This window comes from Ciconia boyciana, chromosome 2 (genome assembly GCF_034638445.1).
Source record: "Ciconia boyciana chromosome 2, ASM3463844v1, whole genome shotgun sequence".
NCBI classification, from domain to species: Eukaryota; Metazoa; Chordata; class Aves; order Ciconiiformes; family Ciconiidae; genus Ciconia; species Ciconia boyciana.
In genome coordinates, this window is record NC_132935.1 from 72988560 (window position 1) to 73011451 (window position 22892).

General features: G+C 40.8%; 1 protein-coding gene across 2 annotated transcripts in view; it reads left to right on the forward strand.

The window, feature by feature from the left end:
- The first annotated feature begins 885 nt into the window (after window positions 1-885).
- The window catches only part of TMEM245 (transmembrane protein 245), a 98871-nt gene continuing 76864 nt past the window's right edge, over window positions 886-22892 (forward strand). For both annotated transcript variants that reach the window (XM_072852971.1, XM_072852972.1), the window contains exons 1-5: window positions 886-1671; window positions 11715-11832; window positions 13071-13172; window positions 14150-14257; window positions 19891-20103. In XM_072852971.1, the coding sequence (XP_072709072.1) occupies window positions 1042-1671; window positions 11715-11832; window positions 13071-13172; window positions 14150-14257; window positions 19891-20103 (1171 nt within the window). In that variant the 5' untranslated portion in view covers window positions 886-1041. The remainder of the gene's footprint in view (window positions 1672-11714; window positions 11833-13070; window positions 13173-14149; window positions 14258-19890; window positions 20104-22892) is intronic.

A 22892-nucleotide genomic window follows, 5' to 3' on the forward strand; every position in this document is an offset into this window, starting at 1 on the left:
AAATCACATTCCCATATCTATGTGCTTTTCACATATTCGGAGGTATACAACCTCTGTAATATGTTGTAGAGGATGTGCTGCATCTCTCATTCAGAAGAAAGAGGAAGATTGCTCTGGGGGTTTCATGGTAGTGTTGCCAGGGGCTTTAGTACCTGAGGAAAGGTGGTGTTAAGCTGTGAAAGGAAAACTGTTTGAGAAGCACAGTGCCAGCACTGAGCTAGTTCAAATGTTGTGGATTCCAGCACTCAGAAAACTTGCTCCAACCAAGCATATTTATTACAGAGGCATTTAGATCACGTGTAAAATGTTATCTGTCATCCTCATGCGGGGACAGGGAGGTCTGGTATATGCCAGATGCAGGAAATGAGCTCCTCCCTAGATTATTTGCAAAAACCATTTGATGCAACATAATGTCACAATGTCAGGTCTACAAAACCAGGCAGAACACCTGCTTTTGCAGTGGGCCTAATTCCCAGTAAAAGTGCAGATGATTCCTTGTTAAATAATTTGATGCCAGAGCAGGTTCAGACAAAATTCTCCAGCTGGTCTAACCAGTCTTGCTCTCCGCCTTGCAATGACACTGCAGATTTCCGAACAGTTTCAGCTTCCAGAAGCTAAAGCAGCAGTAGGGACGGGAGAGCCTTTAACGGAGCTGCAATGGGGCTGCCCGCTGGGACAGGGATGAGGGCGTGAGGTGCGCTGCTCGGCTCTTTCAAGCTCCAGCCCTTGGCAGCCGCCTTCGGCAAAAGTGACGAAGGCGCCGGGAAGTCTCGGCCCGCACTCGGCGGTAACCGCCCACCAGGCCCTGCCGCGGGGAGAGCGCGGCCGCGGCTCTCCCGGAGCAGAACTACATTTCCCAGCACCCTTCCCCGCCGGCAACTCCCCTTCCCTGCCGGGCTGGGCGCACGCCCGTGCCCGGAGCCGTGCGGCGGCACTACAGCCCCCGGCAGCCCCGGCCGCCTCTCCACGCCCTCGCCTCTGGCGGCAGCGGCGGCCGGAGGCGCGGCCGAGCCCGGCGCTGCGCGGGAGGGGGCGGGCGCTATGGCTGACAGCGGAGAGCCCCCGGCGGCCCCGGCCGCGGCCCCTCCGGGCTCGCCGACGGAGAGGCGGCGGCCGGGCGGCTCCCCCGGCGCGGGTGCCGCCGGGTCGGAGGGCGCGGCGGCGGCGGCCATGCCGCGGCTGCCGCTGGGCGGCCCGGGCGGGGCAGCGGGGATGTCGCTGCCGCGGCTGGAGAAGCCGATCAAGCAGGCCTTCTACAACACCGGGGCGCTGCTGTTCGCGGGGCTGTGCTGCGGCGCCGCCGTCCTGGTCTACTTCATTCTGGAGGCCTTCCTGCGGCCGCTGCTCTGGGCTGTGCTCTGCGGCACCTTCCTGCACCCCTTCAAGAGCTCCCTGACGGCGCTGGGCCGCCGCTGGCTCGGCCGCCTGCACCGCTCCCGCACGCCCGTCCTGCTGGCCGCCCTCCTCCTCCCCATCTGCTTCGCCAACTACGGCGTGGAGGCGCTGGGCGAGCAGGTGCTGCGGCGGCGGCGGCTCCTGCTGCTCCTGGGCGCCGGGGGGCCGCTGCTCTACGGGCTCTACTGCCTGGGCAGCTCCCTGGGCGTGCAGGTGCTGCTGGCCCAAGCCGCCCAACTCATCTGCCAGGGGCTGGACTACTTCAGCAGCCAGTGGGTGAGTGCCCGCCTCGGGCGGGAAGGGGCTTCGGGGGTAGCCGAGTTGCCCTGGGGGCGCGGCGGGCGCCGGTTTCCCCTTTCCCCGCCTCGGAGGTGCGCGGCCCACCGGGGAGGGGTGGGGTGTGGCCCTCGCCTCCCGCCCGCCTCCGCCGGGCCGCGGTGCTCGCCCTGCCCTGCCTGCCCTGCCTGCCTGCCCTGCCTGCCTTGCCCGCCTGCCTGGCGGGGGGCTGTTGCGGCGCGCGGGCTGGGGCGCGGCGCCGGCCGCCATCTCACTTGTTGCGCGGCAGCGGCGGGGGGGCTGGCGGGGAGGGTTTGCGGAGCCCAACGTTTAAAATCGTCAGTTTGAAGTCGCTGCAGCCTTTTTGGGTTTTTTTGTTTGTTTGTTTGGTTGGTTTTTTTACGCTAAGGGAGGCAGGAACTCTCCTCTCAGCGCGTGGGTGTGAGTTTCGCCGCGGCGTTGCGGGCGCAGGGCAGTGCTCGCGGGGCGAGCAGCGCCAGGGATGCCGGGGCAAACCCCCAGCTGTCACGGCATCGCGGCGGGGCAGGGCAAACCTAGCCTGCGCTGTAAAACCCTGTGTAAAATAGCTTTAAAAAAGCTCCCGAGTTATAACCCACGGCATGGAGAAGTGCTCCGTATAATCAGGTGGGTGCAGCAGAAGCAGATACGTTTTCTCTGTCGCTGTTTCATGTCCGTAGTTTAGTCATGCCCCGGGTTTGAGACGCTGTTAAGTCAAACGTAATTCAAGTGAGGTCTTGGGCAAACAGCGACTCTGTTGAGCTGTAAGATGTGTATTAAGTGTTGTGAGGTAGCAGTTCGGCTCTGCAAGTGCCTTGGGGGGGGGGGGAAGGCATCGTAAGGCTTGTTTCTCAGAGTACTGATCCTTTTTTTTCTTCTTAAAGTATCAAACGGTGCAAACTCAGTTTGAACGTTAAAAAAGTAAAGCTGTTTATTTAACTTGCAAATTTTACTCATGGTAGTAAAGATTCTGGGAGACTGCTTTTCCCCGTGTTGTCTTCAGTAGGCAGGCTAGTTAAAACCTCCGGCAGAACTCATTTCCACTTTGTTAGTTATAAACGTTCAATTGGACGTTCAATGGATGTGTGAAAGCACAGAGGATCAGTAAGCTGTACCTCTTATTAAATACTGATGTACTGGCATGCTCAGATTGCTTAGTGTCAAAGATTTCTTTTAAGCTGCTCTAGTTTTTTTTAAAAAACGAAACAGGACCCCCCCCCCCCCCCCCCCCCCCGGAGGGAAAATGACATGTGCAGTTGGTTTAATGGGTATATATGTGGAGATAAAACTGAAGAACTACCTAACTCTGATTTTCTTATGTGGGCAAGAGAGAGAAACTGTCAAGGAAAAAAAAATACTCTAACAAACTTGTCCAGGCTTCTGGTTTTGAATTACACTTGGCCTTTGAATACTAGTTTTATTCCTTCGGTGGAGCTGGTGCATGCTGATATCTCAAACACAACTTTGGAGGTGTATACCAGAAACAAAAAAGTAATAGTTCTCCTGAATGTACTGACAAAGGATATTTTGAGCTATTTCTAGTGTGAATAGGATGGACTGGAGAATGTTTTGTCTCTTGAAGGTAAACATTGGAAGAAGATATTTTCTTGGCTTTCTGTTCTGAAGTGTTGTAGTGCTGGAAAATGTCAGGGGAGATGTGTTTCTGGTCTGTTTCGTCCTCAGAAGTATAATTAAGACTGAGTAGACAGACACACAGACACTATTTTTATAAAGAGGCAAGATACAACCATCTTTACTTTCAGCTGAGTGGTGGAAGCATCTAAGCATGGCTTGGTACTGATGGGAAATTTTGATTAGTTGCCACACAATTTACTTGATAAGCTTAAGATTTTCCTTTGCATTGGCTGACCTGTTTTATTTTTAACAAATCAGGGATATTGCTACACTAACCGACTTGGCTAAGTCCAGTCCTTCACTGAAACTTGATTAACTAAGCTATACTTACAGCGGGTAAATATAAGGGTACTAAAGGAAGTTGCACTGATTTCACCTCATAACTATGGTTGTAATGCACTGCTGGATGTCTGTGCATGCTCTGTGCAATTTTGTTTAACAGTGTCTGATACTTTTGTTTTGCACTAGTGTTTCTGATATGATACTTGTGTTCATTGAAGTGCTGTAAGATTTGAACCGGGCAAAAGATAGTGAGCTCCCAGAACTCTTCTGACTGGAGTTCCCTGGGAAGATTTTGGGTTCCTGTCAAAATAACTGACCATGGACTTCCTTAAGCAAACCAGTTGCTGTAGCTTTCTAAGCAAGCTGCCTATGCCTCTTTCTGGGGCCCTATATGAGAAATAAACTAGTGGGGCTTCCCTTTGTAAATAACCTCAACTCAGCCTGGCATCATCTATACACTTTACAGTGTTTTCCTATTCCAGTTTTTTGAATTTTGCTGTTACCTGATTAATATTGTCTCAGAGCTGTAGCAGGATGACTTAATTTTATCCATGCTGCTGAGGAGCCTTGAGCTGGATCAGTTAATAGTATCTGCTTTAACTTCAGTTAAGCATTTTAAAGCCATTTAATTGCCATGTTATATTGCAGGGCTCTGTTTGCATGTGTACATTCTGCTTGTTAGCTGCACAGGAATTTTGGATATTACGAGTCAGTATGCCCCATTGTGCTGTTCTTCTCAGGGGTCTGAATCCTCCACTGTTCCTTCTGTATGCTATCTTGCATGAAGATTACAACTGTTTTTGTTTGTAGATACTCTATGTGATAAGCAAAAGTAATGGTAATTTCATTTCTTGCACGGTTTCCTTTAGCAGCCCACTAAGCCAATCTAGATTTCTGTGTTTTGAAATATTTTGATATGGAATAACTTAATTAACATAAAATAAGTACATTTTCCACTTAGACAGCAAGGAATGCTTTCTTGCCAAGAATATGATATCTAAATAATTTATTAAAAGCATAAAAGAGATGAGCAAGCATGGCTTCTTTTAAGTGTGAGACCAGTATCTGACTAGCATAGTACATTTGTTTATGGTAATTTCATCTTGTGAACTATGAGTGTCTGTGCTTCAGCCACCAACAATTCTGCCTTGGGTTGCAAAGGTGTACGGTGTATTTATTCCTGTTTGGAGCTTTGCCCCACCTGAATGGTGCTGCTGCTGCTTACAGAGAGGAAGAGTGTGGACGGTTGTCTTCTCCCTTTCTGATTCTTCCTGCTGTACTAGAGAAGTGAGAGGATGCCTATCATTAGAATTTGACTGAGAACAATTATGGGGTTTTGGCATACCAATTTGATGTTCTCTAACTAAAGGTATTTTTATAGTATCTACTAGGCCATGATAGAGAGGCAGAAATTCTCTTCAGTTCCAGAAAAAAATGTGCTCCAAATGCAGCAACTGCATGCGATAATGGCATAGTAAGCTGTATCTTGGCACCAGTATGTTACAGAGCTTTCTTGTACTGTTGTCCTCAAATTTGGCAAAGCCATTTGTGGTGTTGATGAGTGAAGATTTGGAAGTGGCTGTATTCCTGTCTGTGGTTCTGAAGTCACACCTGCAATTTAGGAATTAGGAGTCCTAGATACCTCCATGATAGGACCATTTGATAGGTGATTGCAAAACACTGCATTTGAAGAACAAGTCCAAGATCTTAGGCTAGTCTACAAGCATCTTGTTCCCACCATCTCCTTTTCTTTCCCTTTGTGCTTTACAGTTCCTGCATCATCTTTGAAGAAGCTTGCTCAAGAAATGTAGTAGGCTGCTGGCCATTAAAGCTAGGAGCTAGTTATAAATTCCAGATGAGTTCCTTGCTCTGACTCCAGCCTTCTCTATGGGTTGTTTGCAGAAGTCTCACATAGAGGACATGTACTCTACATGAACTTCATTTACATATAATAGGGAAGGGGGATGTTTTTCTGTATATCTTTTTCGTGAAAAGGAGGGGAGTTTGTCCCATAGCAGACTGAGTATACCCTTACATGTTTATATGCTATGGCAATTTCAGCATGGTTACCCTTGCAGTTAGCATACCTTCTGAAGACTAATCTTAGACTGCCTTGTTGTCCTGGTTTTGTAGGAAGTATGCTTGTATCCAGCACTGTGTCTAAGGTACGGGAAATTCTGCTTTGTGGCAAGAGTTCAAACTACTTCAGCCTGATATTTTACACTTGCAGTAATATACAGGAAATGCCAGCTATTGGTTGTATATTCTTTTTTTTTTTCCCAGCAGGGTTCACATGCTCATATTTATTTGGAAAACAGTTAGTTTGTAGATCCCAGCAGGTGAAGTGAATTATACAGCTGCTGTACATTGACTCTGAAGTTCAACTTAGTAAATTAAATCTGATATAATCATAACCGGCAGAATTCTCTGGAGTGAACTTGGTTACAGGGCTGTCAAAATCTTTCTCTGATGGCCAGTCTTTTTTCCTTGGTCTGTCACAAGTTATTGGTCAGGGTCAGAACTGTGTACTCATAGGTGTGTGTGTTAGTGTATTTTTATATCTCTGACTGCACTAGGTACAACCCATGTTGTTCTAGCGGTTAGCATGCAGTTAGAGGACTTGATCAATCCTTTCCTCACTACAGTGCTGGGCAAATCTGGAAACGCCGTTTGCCATTTTGGAAACGCCATTTGCCATTGACCGCTACATTGGAATATTGCCAAAGTAGGTGGTGTCTGTTTTGGCCGGCCGACTGTCTGCTCCCTGTCAGGGAAGCTATCAAAGACATCCACCAGGGAAACCTCCATTGTGTTGGCACTAGATGTCAGCAGTCCCTAAAGTAAGTAACCTTTGCAGACTGAAATTCTCAAACACGCTTCTTGGCAAATGTTTTGGGTCACAGGTTCCAAGATGCTTGGCTTACACAGTGCTGTTGAATATCACCTGTGGCGGCAAAAAAGCATCTACATTTTGTCAAGTTCACCTGATGGGGCAGTTTCTTTTCTAGCAAAGGAAAGGGTTAAGTTTGACCATAATGATGGAATAACTATAAATGAGAAAAACACAGTTCTGATTTTTGAGTTGCATATATTTCCTATTTTCTGAGTGTTGCAGGTAGGTGGTTTATTTTTTCCTTCCCTTTCTTCTTAGAGCAGGCTTGCAGGTTTCTAAAACTTGCCCAGCATAATAAAAAACCCAAACCCCACACACCTGAAAAAGCCCTTAAGTATTCTTTCTGCTGTTTATAATAATCCTTTCATTATTGGATATCATGACTTGTAAATCATACAGCCGGGTACTGACTGTAAACACATCTTACCAAACCCACAGTTTTTGGTTTGTTTTCATAACTGCAGGGAATTTGATGTGCTCTGAAAAAACCTTTTCACAAGTGAATCTTAAAGTTTGATTTCTGAATAGCGTTTTTATTAATGCAGTTTCTCATAAATAACTTTTAGTTCACTTTCCCTGTCTTAATACAAAGGAGGAGCATTTTCAATATCCATAGCTGCAGTCTTCTGGATATCTTGGATGTAATGGATTTCCTTAAATTCACAGTGCAGGAAATGTTGCAGGACACATTGGAAATACTTTTAACCCGTGTGTGGCAGTGTTGATTTTGATGGTCCATTCCCCCCTGCCCCAGGATTCTAGTTAGAAGTTCATCATTTTGTCCCTTCAAAAAGGGGTAGTCTCGCTAAACGCCAGCGTTCTGTTTCACGTGGTTTAGCAGTCTGTATGTGTTAATGCTGAACATATCTACATGGAGGTACGTCACAGTCGGGGGTTCTAGAAGAAACAGAACTGGTATGCTCTTCTAGTCCTTTGGGCTTAGGACAAGGAGTAACCCAGTCTGTCAGGTTTACGCTTACTTGTGTTCACTTAGGAAAAAAAAAAATCAGGATATTTACCTGCTTAGGTAAATGATGGCTTCCTTAGTGAAGGGGTGGTTTGAGTTTGCTCTGGGGTGGGCAATAGTATTATACGTGTGATTAGTTGGTTTTGGGTTGTTTTGTTTTTGTATCTGTTTGGCAAAGACTGTCTCCATGCTAAATGAAGGGTAGTTACAGTTTCTTCATTCTGCAAAAGTCTGCAGGTTGTCCTGACTTGTTAAAAACTGGAAACTTTTGGAAGGTTGCCAGGGCATGTATCAAAAGAAGTAACTGTTGGTTATTCTACTTGGTCTCCACTGTTGTGTTTACCCTGGAGTGGTTTACACAAAGCAGGTAGAAAATGTGTTTGCTGCTGGATGTTGGGTGGTTGGGGCAATGTTCCGAGGAAGGCGGAGGCGTTCCAACAGCTGTGCTACCAGGGAGGAGCTGTCCTTGCTTATCCCGCTTCCGACATATGCTTCAGTTGCCCGGTTGTCAGTGCCTCTCTTACCTCTGTGAGCCTGTTTAGCTGTAACTGAATTGGATAATAAACTCTTGGGTTTTTTTCCGGATAGTTTGTTATCGGCTTAGGGAGCTTGAGCTGGCTGGATGAACGTCGAAGCTGGTGTGCAGAAGAGGTGGGACTGCGTGGCTGGCAGTGGGAGAGGATGAACTGCTGCTTTCAGTAGCAGAGAGCTATGAAATGAGCTCATCTGTAAAACCTCTCCCTTAGAGAGTAACTCGCTGATAGGGAAAAAAGGGAGTGAACTGTGTAAATAAAGAATTTTATTCTTCAATATAAATTAATATAATGTTAAGAGCTCATTAGTAAGAAAGAGTTCGTTCTTATTGAAAAATGATGCCAAAGCCAAAAGAGTGTCTCAGATTTTCAAATTCTCTCAACTTTAACTGGAACTAGGAACAGACTTTCAGTAACGTTGGTGATACAGTCATGCTGATAAATCCTAGACCTTTCAACACTGAAATTTAAAAGAAAAATCGAAACACTGAAGCAGATACTTGAGCTTAACATAAAAGCTGCATCTTTCTGTGGTGTAATTTTGCCTCCAGTTGGCAATTTAAAGAGAACTGAGGCCCTTCAGACTTGCCTACGTGTCTCTAAATCTGGCCTTTTAATTTTACTACTGTAACTCAAAAGTGGATGCTGAAATCCAAGAAGTTGCACTGCAGTCTTACAGCTATCTATTCTGGGAAGCAGGCAGTTTTCCTTCTTATGTCTAAAGGCAAAACAACGTTTCGTTCAATTTGTGAGGGGTGCTACAAAAGGCAAAGGAGATGTGAGAAACAAGGTCTTTGCTGTCTGTTCAGACAATGAAGATAAGTGGGGGAAGGAAGAAGAAGGAAAGCTTACAGGACTAAACCATCCTAAAATTCTGATATATGGGAGTTGTGCATGTCTGTAAATATTAATTGTGATTGAATAAGCATTTAAGATCTCAGAGTACATGGTGAAAGTTAGGCATTTGCAACTGACTTCAGCTTGATAAATAAATAGTTTATGGTAGCTAATGCATTTTACAATATTTGAAGTGTGTGTATTAGTTACCTGGTTAGCTGTATACTCTTATCAATCAAATTTATAGGCATTTTGGTTTAGCATGGAATTTATATCCATTCTCATTTCAGTGCAATAATTACAGTAGCTTAATTTTAATGGAAGTAGGCAGTATCTTTTGTTCTTCATTTCCATGGTGTCAGTTGTTGAGATGGACATGTAATAGTAAAGAGTAAATAGTAAATATTAATATTCTACGGCTCTTGTAGCCAAAACCTTTGGAGACCATTCAGAAAAACAGTGGGAAAGGTTATATAACACGCATTTAAAGGGTTAAGGGGGGAGGAGGGGGAAGTAGGCTGTTGCCAAGTTAGTATGGGATGAAATCCTAGTCCATGTCCTTTTAAGTTAATTTGCTTTGTCAGTTGCTTTCAGCTATGAATTGTTGGAAGTAGGCTACCCTAGTTCCCAGGCAGGGTATTTCTTGCAGCATAGGGAAGTGCACGGCTGTAACATTAACTGATGAGGAACTGGTTACTCCATAGTGTCACTAAATTAAACCTCTTGCACCAGTCAATTGACTACATACGTTTTTTTTACAGGGCTTCAGAAATGTTATTGTTTGATCTCCAAAACAAGATTACTTATTTTAAAATAAGCTATTTCTCTCTATTCAGTAGAAATACTTTTACTTGGGTCATTTGCTAAGCTTTTAGAAACGAGAATTGATGAATTATTGTAACTTACAACACAAAAAATTGTTGAATCCTAAGCCCTGAAATGCCAGCTTTTAGTTCAGCCACATGCATGGCTAAAAGCAGTGCAACATGTTTTGCTTTGTTGGCTGTTAAACATAGGCTTATGCCCTGTTAGTCTCCTACTTTTTGCATATTTTTAATCAGAAAGTTTAATTCATTGAGCTTACTGAGTCTCCTATTTGTAATTTATCATTAAATTTAAAAGCTAAAGAGAAAAAATTCCAGCATCAAGGCAAATTTATCATACAAAGATGCTGTGTGGCCGATGTTAGGGTGTAGGATACCATCTTCATGCTGGGTTATCTCTTGCAATTACAGTTATGCTGTAATATGCCTTGTGAGTGAATTTATGTTACGAACCTATACTGTTAAAGGAGTGCTGCTGTGCATTTCAGATCAAATCTTTTTGTTTTGTTTATTACTTTAGTCTTAATGTCTAAGAGTTGTGTTAGTTTTAAGACGTTTGTCTTGAGTCCACATTTGGCCATAAGCATTATGCAGCTCTGATGCAAAACTAGAGATAGACAGCAGTGAAAAGTTGGACTGATCAGCTTTGTTGAGAAAGGTTAGTGTGCAAAGGGTATACATTTGTTCACATTTTTTAAGTGATTTTAAATTACCTTGTGTGTATGAGCGTTCCCTCTGAAGTTAACAGGGTCCATCACTGCTTTTCTGCTGAATTCAGTACAATTAAGATTTCCTCTACACCAATTAGGTACGTGGGAGTAGTCACACAAACCTGCTTTTCACAGGGACTGCTGCCTCTTCAGCGTGAGTCATATAGTGCAGAGTAAAGAGGTGAAAGCTCTTTTGGTGCGTTCTGTCTAATTGCTTGTTCTGTGTCTCCGCCAGTGCATTCTTACTTCTTACAGTGACGTCTGATTCAGCAGATGCTGTTAATAGAAGTTCTGTTTAAACTTCATTGGGATTTATGGCTTTATAAGTGTAAATTTGAAGGTGTCCTTAACTGGTTATGGGTAGGGAATGTTTGTTGACTTTGGGCCAGAAACGTCGGCAGGGTGGGGGGGTGGGTTGTTGTTTTTTGTTTGTTTGTTTGTTTTTTTAAGAATGCAACACTGACTTTTTATTTTTACAGGTTTTCATACCTCTTTTATTTTACATATTCTGCTGAGTAGCAGCTTTTCACCTCCTGTTGCCTCTTCTGGTTTTTGCTTTTTTCTTTTCAGCATTTTCAAGCTCAAATTCTTAATCTCAAGATTCTTAATTACAATTCTCTATTGTGATTTATCTGATGAGCAGAGTTGTAGAAGGCAGTTAGAAGCAGTAAAGCCAAAATGACCACATCTGCCTCTTGATACGTTGTCACGGACATTTTTCTGTCTCTTTAGTGGTTTTAGTTAAATATTTGATAAAATTACATGTCACAAGTCATTTAAGGCATGGCTGTTTTGTGGACCAACACCGCTGAGGAACAGCAGTTTTTGCTGTGCTTCCTAATGGCTTTGGCTTAAAACCCCCTTTGTCTCTTTGGACTGGCACGCAGGAGCTGGCAAGCTGCTCTGTGCTGGAATGAGTGGTGCTGTGCTGGCTCTGTCTCCCTGTGGCCCCACTGGTGGCCCTGTTTCATTTAGGTTCTCACCTTTCAATAGCCGTTCCAGAGTAATTGCTTGGTCTCAGCTGCAAAAGCATCTTCCTTCAGGGTTTGTGTCCAGCAAAGCATGTATACCCCCTCACATTAAAACCATACTGAAGGCAGGCCAAAGGCATGTCTGTCTAGCCTGTCCTTGCACTTTGCACAAATTTTACATTTCTCTTGCATGGAGCAAAAACTCTTGTAATTAATTGATAGTTCTGAAATGTAGCCTTCTTAAAGAATTAGAACCTGACTTCAGTTCCTCAGTGTGGCAGTTAGGGGTGCGTGCATGTGCGCGTATACACACACATCAAAATACAGCTGTATTGTACTCGTGTATGTACCTGTGTGTATCTCTTTCTTAAAGATATGGACGTTGGTAGTTGGTTACCTGCTGATGGTTTCATTCAAGTGGAATATAAGCACTGAACATTACTTAAAAGCCATCTCTGTCCCTGTCTGGATTATGCTGCTCTTTCACTTAGGTGAGTAACAAGAAGTTGTTATTCTAATGCGTCCACTGGGATTCTGTTGTTTTGCAAACAAAGCTGCTCACTTGCTCTTCCGCTAAATCTTTATAACGGAGGCGTAGCTGAGAGTCAGGCTGTTTTCTCTGCTCAGTAATTCTGGCTGCACGTGGCCAGCAGGGAGTGTTGGAGTTTGGAATGGGAAGGCATCAAGATTGGAATGGGAAGGTTGAGCAACGTGTGTCTTCCACTCCTCCTGCCCAGTTTGTACTTCCCATGGTTTTCCCTTATTTGGCTCACAGACCTGGTACTGACTCCCTAACAGTGGGGAAGGGGTGGGGTCACATGTGGGTGGATTTAGACTTTTGCTTGTGATGACGTTTAATATTATTATCTTCTTGAGAGCCTGCCATTAACCAAGGCTGAAGCTGTAAAATGCATTTCACAGTAGTAATAGAAGCAAAAAAACCCCCATTCTATCAGTAGTCAACAAGCATGTCGATATGATATCAACAATATCAAATACATTTTCCAGTAATCTTTCTAATCTGTTAATACAAATATAAGATTATGGTAATCTATTAGTATAAGTTTTATGTTACATATTTAATATAACAGATTATCAGATTATATTATATCACAGTTTATGGTGGAAGTATCATGCAAATAATAGAAGACTATCATGATGGAAGGTTTCACAGCGTACTTAATGATTTACTTTGCTTTAGCAGCACATTTCAAGGGTTGTGCTGACTGTGTGGGGACACTTTCCTGAGGTTTTAAGCTACACATAACGGCTTTGCATTTGCTTACATTTTGATGGTCTTGTTTTTGTTAGAAGTACTAGCTGAAAAGCCAAAACCCAAGAAGGCACAGCTTGATGCCACTCTGTGGAGTTCTAATATACAGATTTTTGGGGGGAACTTGATTTGCCTCTGATATCTAAAATGTTTTTATTTTGTGTGTATTTTCATGTAATTTTGCATGTTGTTTTTAAAATTGTTCACTAAAGTATATCAGCATAGTTTAAAGTCACTGACGTTAGGAACGGTAACAACTTGGTTTATTAATTGAGAAACTTGTTAACCTGTTTTTTCTATTCTTCCTTTCTGTGAATGTAGAAAACTTGTTTGCTTTATGACACTTAGTTTCTGCCCGGGTTGTTCTTGGTTGATGTGGTGCCTTTCTTGGTTTTTCTAAATGTGGAGTTTATTAATGTCGTAATTTTTCTGGTAAAAAATCCCTGTATCTTTCAGCTTCTGTGGCAGGTTCCTGGAGAATTCCTGTGTTTCTGGTTATAGTTGTTCTGATGACTGTAGGCATGTTGCATGAACAGCAGAATGGAAAGGAATCTTCTGGTAAGAAACGAGTCACTGTTTCTTTTATTGTTGGAGGCAAAAGTTCTGTAAAGTCAAGTGAAAGAATCTGGACTGTATTACTGTAAATTCAGTATCATGCGGATTGCAAGAATTTACCATAAGATTTTTCGTGTGTTTGTTTCAAAGTGATTTACGCATGCTGAAGTGAATCTTTGTTTCTTTACAGAAAATCTTTGCAATGGACTGATGTTTGTTTTCCATAGCGAAGTAGTGACTCTCATTATCAAACCCAATTGCTTAAGTTTACAGAATCCTGTATGTAGTTTCAAGCATAAAGCGAGCCTAGGAAATTTGAAATCGGAGGCTAATTTTGAAAGAAATGAGCAAGATGGGTTTAGTAGCTCCTATAATATTGAGTATGAGAAACTGAGACAACTCCATCCAGCAAATTTCTTACATTCAGTCATTCATTTTTAAAATACCAGTTTCTTACAACTATGGTTTGTGTTTAGACTTTGAGAAAAATAAGTTTTGCCTGTTGTGAGTCAATTTTGCGTAAAAGCAAATGTCAGGTGTTCCTTTCTGGTACTAGCTATATGATTATTTTGGGAAACTAGCTGTATGATTATTTTGGGAAACTTTTTTCCTGTCTTGCTGGTTTAGTTTTCTTGAAAGTCATCATAATCTTGGTTAGTAAAATTGATCATCTGGTATAGAGATTTTTAGATTATTGAGACTGCCAGCAGCTGTGAATGACTTGGTCGGTAACTGTCCATTAGCAAGGAAAGTGCTGAGCAAATAACTGGGTTTGTGTTTTGGCTCCAGGTGTGTTGTAATACTAAAATTAATAGCACTCATTCCTGTTTGATCATATTGACTACATATAATACATATTAAAAATTAACAGTGTCTATCCATATAATTTCTGTTGCTTGGCAGGTTTGGTGGGTATCAAGCAACAAAATATTCTAAGACTTACGCTTTTCTTTATTTACATACACGTACATATTTTACAGGGGCAGAGCTTCCCGGTCAGATGATTTCCATTGCTGCTTCAACAATTGCCATGGCAATTTCAATGACAGAAGATGAGTCCAATGATGAACGTTCCTCACAACCCTCAGGTGACTGAATACTCTGTAAGAAAGCATTTAAATTTGCTCTAAAGACATGAAATTGGAGGGAATTAAGAACAAATTTCAACATAGTCCCTATCCTCTTCATCCTGTCCAAAATAGCACGTTTATACTTACCTTGTGAAACAGGTTTGTCTGTTTTTAAAAATTTTAAGAAGACAATAATATAAAAGCTATCTTTCAAATGATAGTTTACATGGCTGTCTGTATGTTTAGAAGGCCTGACTAGAAGATTTTTTTTTTTTTTCCAGAATGAGGGTGTGATTTTTTTCCTATTCTTTATTATTGATTTTTTTATTTTCCCTAGCCGCCTTTTGATTTGTTGGCAGTTATGAGATATAACTGGATTTCGGGACCAGGTACAGACAGACTGGAATAATTTTTGTATACATCACAGTGATAAAACCCCCTTTGTTCTCTGTTTAACTGTGGCATGCTCAAAGTCTTTCCTGTAGTGAGTTTACTTGGCATTGTAGCTTGAGTCACAATACTTTCACTTGCGATAACACTACTAGAAACCTGTAAGAAATGGCTTGAAAGAGTTGCAAAGAAGGTGTTTAGATGTCCATCACTAGTTTTGAACCTTACCATCATTTTTCCGGGTAGGCCTTTGATGGAATGTGATACTAGAAAATAAGCTATTATGGAGATCTCTGGAAATTGAAAGGTTTCATCCATTTCCCACACGTTGACAAAACGGGTCGTTCAACAACTTGACAGAATGTGAACTTCCAAAACTTTTTGAAATTGGCTGTGTCTGAGTCGTCTACTTCAAGACAGTATGTTCTTAATATTGTCTGTAACGTGTAAATCATGCTCCAGAGGAGGAAACATAGTGAATGTGCAGGAGAGAACGCTTTGAGCATGTGGCATTAAAAACTTCTGTCTAAACACCACCATTCGTGAAACTAAAAAGTTACTTCAGCCACTAGGTGAAATGGTGTGGAACAAGCTCTTCAGAAATCTTTCTATGAAATGTAAACACACTTCCTAATTTTAAATATCTTAATGTAAGCTGTACTTGAAAACATGCTTCATTTTTAAATATAAAAAGGGCAGCTTTAGACAACTCTTTTTCTTATCTTTGTTTCTACATTTTACATGACTATCATCAAAATAATATAGAACCCTATGGACGTACATCCTGAAATTTGAGAACGGAGCATCTTGGTGACAATTCTCTTATATTGCTGTCTCTAATCTTTAATTTTGGAAAAGAGATTTTATTTTTTTTAGCTGAATTTTGAACATCTGGTCAAGCAACAGTCTCCCACAAATGTGCTATGTAAGTGGTTGTGTTCTTGTTTGTTGCTTGTGGGGTTTTTTTTTTAACTTACACATCAGTTTTAAATTTTTTTTCTTCTTTAAGACAGGTTTTTTTCTGTTTTCAGGTTGTAACCTCTCTTGGCCAAAAGAAAACTATAGCAGTTTTACAAAGGTGTCTTTTGTAGTGAATGTTTTTTGATATATTTTCTTGAGACAGTTAACCAGATGGTTTTTTGTCTTGCAAATTCTGTTGTTGTTTTCCTTCACAGCAGGAAAAGAACAAATACGGAGTTTCCTGTTTACTACTAACAATAGTTCAAATAATTTTTCAACGATCTGTTGGGAATTAGCATTCTATTCTGTGATATATATTAAGCGTCCTTTTGGTCATCTTTGGTTTGGATCTTCTGTGTAAATGGTGGTGAAACATTATTCTTGTACAGCAGAAGGTTTACCTGCAGGGTTAAGAAACTGCAGCTCCTTTGGCTTTCCTCTGCAGTGATTTTTGGATGTTTTGTTATCTTGCTTTGGAACTTGTAATGTAACGCACATCTCTTTTATGAGAACTTTAAGATTTGAAAGTTCACATCTTCAGCCAGGTGCATAGCTGACTTCAGGAGGAGATTTTCCTTATATCTATTCTCAATATGTCAGTGGTTGTCAAGGTTGATTAATTATCAGTAGCAATAACAATGTTTATACTGTATTAAAGCAATTATAGAACAATCAATGCTTCATGTTTTTACTCTTCTCCTTACACTTCAATTTGTTCATAACAAAAAACAGGAGGGGAAATAAGGTGTACTGATTTTATAGGTTTTTCTGAACACTCATGTTTTTCCTTATTTTGTTGTTGAATCGTGGTATTTAGTGTTGGAGGTGAGGAATTTAATAATACCAGTGAAGGTGGTCTAACTTGTCCTTCCTGCTGTCCCAAGAATTTCCAGAGTATACAGCAAATGAGAAATCTGCAACTTAAGAAGCAGATACCATTGCAGTATTTTGTTAGCTGCCTTGTAGGCAAGATTCTGTTGTCTTGTTGGTTTTGAATATGAGAGATACTGCAATCCTTAAATGTAGTCATGCCTTTTACCCTCCCTTCCCCCCCCTTTGTTTTCTTAAAAAAAAAATAAATCTTTTTCTCTTGAAATTACAGAAAGATGTGGTTATTCATGAAGGCATACCTTCATCCTGGTGTTCTGAAAGACTTCATTAATAATAATAAAATCACTGTTTCATCTAACTGAAGATTTTATTCTGATACCCTGCTCCATAGAGATACAGACACTTGCCTTCCTGTTTGTGCTGCTGTTCCTTTTCCTTTTATTTAAGGAAGGGGAGGAGAATAATTCAAAATGCTATGCGTAAAGAAAAGAACATGTCTTAAGACAGCCTTGAAAATTGACTTTTTTTTTTGTTTTATTATATTCAATAAGTACCGTACTTCCTGATTTTGCTAGAATTCTTTTCTGGGTATAATGTTAGCCATTTGGGAAAGACTGTCATACTTTCATTAGTTGGAAGACAGAAAGGTGTTTTTCAGGTTTCATCTCTAAAAATGTCATGAAGCACACTAAATGGGGTTTTATAGAACCTGAAGTTACTCTAAATCAGTATTCTGATAGTCCTTTTTTTCCTATTTGTGTTGACAAGGCACTCATGCCTTGGTTTGCAGAGCATATCTTGCCAACAAAATGTGACTTTTCTCATTTGCAAAGTTCGGTGGGTTTTTTGGGTGGATCAACTTTGTGAACTGACTTATGATGCAGTCATCTGAATGGCAGTTTTGATGCTAAGGAGTCTGTTTGTCATGGGGAGAATACTAGGTCATTGGCAGTGCCAATTTAGTTTGACTTACTTGAAGTACTGTGGAACTGCATTCTGAAAAAGCTTTCTTGTCTTGGGATCCCCTAGGAGTTTTTAGTCTTTTTTTCTTCTTTTTTTTTTATTTTTTTTTTCCCCCTGTCAGCTCTTTCCCATCTGTGTTTTGCATTCTGTGTACAGTCTGCTCAAGTTAATAGGGAAACTGTAAGAGAATGAGACAGTTTAATTGGTACTACTCTTAACATTATGTTGCTGTTATTTAATTAAGGTTTTCTTCATTGCAAAAATATGTTGATCAAATTTTTCATTATCAAAAGAAGGAATATTCTTTTTTCTTTATAAAAGTGACTCTACTAAGGGCTTTTGGGGCAAAAAGTGTCGGATAACTTTAATCTTGAGGCATAGACTTCAGCATATTAAATTCCTTTGTTTTTTCTATTTTGGCATCTAGCACTTCCTTCCCTTTGATAAATATTAGAGTTTCTGCTTGTTATTATGTTAATTCTTAGGTTTGGTGTATTAATTTTGGAGCAAAAAAGTACAAAGAAAAGTGTTGGGTAAGTTGAATTGATAGGGGAGAATTCTCAAATATGGATATAGTGTTTTCAAATTTGTGTTCCTTTAGTGCATTGTAAGCTGGAGCCATTTGTTTCTATTGGTACTCTTCTGCTTCATTAAAAATAGACTGAGAAGTATAGGGGAATGATAGACCTTCTATTTCTTATGACAAAACCACTTTGTCATTTTAGGAAAGTTTCTGTTTACATGTAACTGTCTCTTCTCTTACGAAAAATAAACTTGTATCTCTTTCTCAAAGGTGTAGTTTGTACATGATAGGGCTGGCCTTCATCCCTTTGAGACATGAACTGATTTGCCAAGAAGCATTCCACCTGAAGCTTCTGCTATGTTTAGCTGCTTGCAGAATTCTTTCTTTCAGGTTGCATGCTGTAATTCCTTTGGGAATATTCTTAAGTTCCACCAAATATGTTACCAGCAACCAACTGATGTTTCTGTCACCATCCCAGTCTCTATCAATTGGGAGAATCAATAGATCTACCTTATTATATTAGTGTGGTGGGGAAGTGTTTATAAGCTCTAAAAATAGTTCCCCTTACTTGTAGAACACGAGTGCAGATTTCTACAGCAAAAGAAGAGTGTTCATCCAGTGTGTGAAGCTGCAGAATTTGTCACTTACCACTACTGTACACGTATGACAAATCTGCCTTGTCTTTTTGTACATTCTGGCTGTCATGCTTTAGGCTAGGAATGGCTTTAGTGACACATTGCAGCTAAAACCGCATGTGTGGAACATGAGTTGTTTGACTGATATGCATGTAGTATATTGTAATACATTTTTACAGCAGTTTTTCTTCCTGAGAGGAATGTGGTTGGTGTTGATGTGACACAAGTCCAGTGAAAGAGTTGTGTTCATTGCTTACCTGCTGCAGTATGTACCAACGTAACAAATTGCCTTTTATTCTTCAGCATAGAGTGACTCTTCAGGTTTTCTCGTGTGTGTGTTCTTCCACCATGGCTGCAAATTTTTCTCAAGTAATGGTGTGTGTGGGAAGTGTGTGCATTTCGCCACCAGCGTGAGACCTCAGTGGAAGTTAATACTAGTGTTCTCAGGGACAGATTCTACATACAGCGACTGAAGATGGATTTGGTGTCACCCATACTAGGCAGATTTACCAACTAAAAAGTTAATTAAATAAATAAATTACTGTGTTCTCTATACAAGAATTTTAATTTGGACATAATATTTTTGCCTGAAACGACTATTTACTGTTTATTTATAAGTGCCTTTAACACATCAGTTCACATTTTTTAATTGAATTTCATGTTTAATAACTTACGAATGAGGGAATGACAACATTTGTTACCCACTAATTTATGCTTGCTGTTGTTACTAAAATGTGTTATGCAAGCAAGTAATTTAGGATCACAGTGTGAGTGCTATATTTGTAATGGGAGTGTTCAGGAAAAGAAAAAGTGTAGTAAGAACTTTGTAAGATACAAGCTTGTCTCTTCAATGTATGCTCTATTTTTTGTTTTGTTTAAATGAGCTTTGAGCAAATCTAAGATTTCTTTTGAGTACTTGCAGTAAAGAGAGATCAAAGATTTATTTTAAGACTTTAGATTTCTTTTAGAAGTGAATTACGCTTTGTGTTTTTCAGGGTTTTACGGTTCTTTGATAAAATATATTTGACTTGTAATTTACCTGCAGTGACAGGAGACCTCTCAGAGGCTGCAGCATCTTTTCTTCTCTCGTCCTCGCAGCACTGCTTGGCATGGTGTTGCATGATGTGGGAGAGCTTACACAGCCCTGTTCTAGCTCTTCAAAATTCAGATCAGTGCCAAGGCTGTCTCTGTCTTTTAGAGAAATGACAAAAAAAACCCCCAAAACACAACAAACCCAAACAAACAAAAAACAACAAAAAAAAAGGTTAATTTGGGATGAGGGAGCATATTCTGTTCTGTGGTGACCATTAATGTGATGATTTCCACTTCTTTGTTTGCCTTTGTTTTAGGAGCAACAGAAGGTGATCAGCCTCCACATGCTTCATCATCTTTCTCCTCCTCTTCTTCCTCTTCTGGGAGCAGACAAAGACCTGAGATTGGATCTTTTCTTAGAAAAAAGAAAACTAGTGATATTTACTTTGTTACACTTGTGTGGGCCATTGTCATTGTCCAGATCTGGCTAAATTTCTGGATTGTGCAGCTATTGCCAGTGCCTTTTGCAGGTAATAATCCAATTATTAGAAATGTATGTTAAACTATTACTTTGGATAGCCTTAGGCTTTGTGTTAAATAAAATAGAAGGAAAGGCTTGTAGGCTTGTATGAGTTTTAAATTAAAACTTTTTCAAGACTTTTTCACAGAATCACAGAATGGTATAGGTCGGAAAAGACCTTTAAGATCATCAAGTCCAACCGTAAACCTAACACTACCAAGTCCACCACTATACCATGTCTGTAAGCACCACATTTTGTTAAGACAAGGTGAATTGTAGCTTCAGATAGGAAGATTGATGTGCACTGTCTGGTACCTTGTAGTGGACAACTCTGTAAAATTGCTTTGTCTGTTGACTATTGTAGTTACCTGGAATAATTTAGTGCTGTACGTTACATTGTAAGAATACTTCTGGTTTAGAGTACTTTGTTTTTCTTCCTCTTGATGCAATGTCTTTCATATTTTTGCACCTATAGATAAAGAATATTTTAGCTGTTATACAGTAGTGAAGTACAGCTCATGCTAACTTTTGATTTCCATTAATAACAGGTTGCTAGGCTTTGTGGACAAGTCACAAGATAAATTTGATTCTCATTCTAGCTCTGAGGTTAATTAGCTTTGTTGCTTCACATCTACATGTAGCTGTTCTCTTATATGTCAAGAAAGAACGGAGTAGTTACGATAGCTATCTAAAGAGGTTATTTTAAAACTGAATGCCACTTTTTCCAATGCTCTTTTGGGGGGTAAATAGGGAAGATGGGAACTCTGGAAATATGCATGAGCTACTATGAATCTGAAGGCATTTCCTCCCATCCTCCTACTGTAAACAAAGTGAGTTTCCTAATTTGCTTGGATTTTCTCTAAACTTCAGACAAAATGCTAATTTTCAGCATTTAAAAAATGTATTTAACACTTAAATGTAGCTGTTTTACCAAGTGTGGTGGGTTGGCCCTAGCTAGCGGCCAAGTACCCACAGAGCCAGTCACTTTTTTCCTGTCTTCCAGTGTGGGCTCATCCGTGAGCTTCAGTCCCTTTTGGGAGGTACCAGCTCGGGCGTCTCCTCAACCCTAGGCCACAGTCCCTTCAAGAGGTGTACCTGCTCCGGCATGGGTCCTCCATAGGCCACGGTCCCTCTGAGTGGTGTGCCTGCTCCACTGTGGAGCACTTCTACTCCCCTGGCCTTTTTATTCCCTCTGTTCATCCCTCTATTCCTTTTTCCTCTCTATTGGCTTGTTGTCTCTGTGTTCCCTCCTCCTTTCCCTCTCTAGTGTTTTCTGCCCTTTCTTAAATGTATTTTCCCAGAGGCACCACACCCATGCCTGATGGGCTCAGCTTTGGTCTGTGGTGAGTCCATTGTGGAGCCACCTGGAACCGACTGTGTCTGGTACAAGGTAGTCACTGGTCTCTCCTCATGGAGGCCACCCCAGTGGCCACCTTGCTACCAAAACCTTGCCATTTACACCCAATACACAAAGCCATTATAAACTGTCTAGTTGTGCATGTGGAAATCATGCCACTGGAGCCATGCTTACAAGTTCGAGGGGCTGTGAACTATGAGAGGCATGGGGAAAGGAACAGCTGCATGTTTGCTGTGATGGTTAGGCATATGAATAGCTGGATGCAGGGTAAGAGGAGAGAGGGGTTTGATCTTTGTTTCATTCTGGTGTAGTTGCTACAGAAGAAACTGCCCAGTTTTGGTGTCTGGGCATCATGGGAAATGGCGATGGCAGGTTGGATGTAGCTCATAAATAAATAATAAAAATGATAAAGGGATTAGGAAATAAATTTTAGACTTACTAGAAGCAGAGTTTATGTGGCTTAATTAATTGAAAAGTCAAGGAGTGACTTAACCACTGTTTAGAAGTACCTGCTTAGGTGGGAGGGAAAAAGGATGCAATAGTTTTGCAGTTAGGCAGACAACAATGAATGGTTTTAACCTTGAGCCAGACAAATGTAGATTAAAGTGCACATCTGTAACTGAAATGGATGAATACTGCTGCTGCCAGTCATTACGTCTAAAATAGCTACCTGAACAATAAACTCATGCCAAAATAGAAATTAATTTTGAGAATATTTGTGACTTGTTGCCTTAGCAGTGACGCTGGGCCATTAAGTGCTTTTTCTTGGCATATAACTGAATATAACTAGATCACCACAAAAATATTATCAAAAGGCAGTGTAATGATGAACAGGGCCAAATTTAGAACAGTGGATCACATCAAGTGTCAGAAGGTGAATGATGATAACCTGGATTGTTAAAAGAAGAGGTGGTATTAAAAATACTTGGTAGTGGAAAATAGGAAGGCTTTTATAAAGCAAGTTTCCTTGCAACTATTCAAGTTTAAGGAGACTAATAACTTTAAGCACTTCTGAGACCTTAAAGAGAATGCTTCTGGTATGTAAAAAAATAAAATAAAATAACCCTCTAAAGCCTTAAATGGAAAGATGTTAATTTCACCAGAGTTCCTTATATTGGTAGACAGGACTTATATGAAGTAGCATTTAGTTTATTAGACATATCTTGGTACCATTAACATTTTTCCTTGAATGCATTTGTACTTTGGTAGAATGAGATTCTCTTTTAAAATTGCTTAATGTAGAGGGTGGAAAAATTATACCATAATTATACCACAAAATGAAAAGGGGAAAAAATGATTTTTGAATTCAAAAGCTAAGCAATAAACCAGGTGGTGGAACACTTGCAGCATTTTGTTCAGTGATGTGAGCCTGGGAATCCTGGTATTGTCTCTTTTTAAGATCTTTCACTTACTTCCTTGCTTGTTCTGTTGTATCCTTCTTT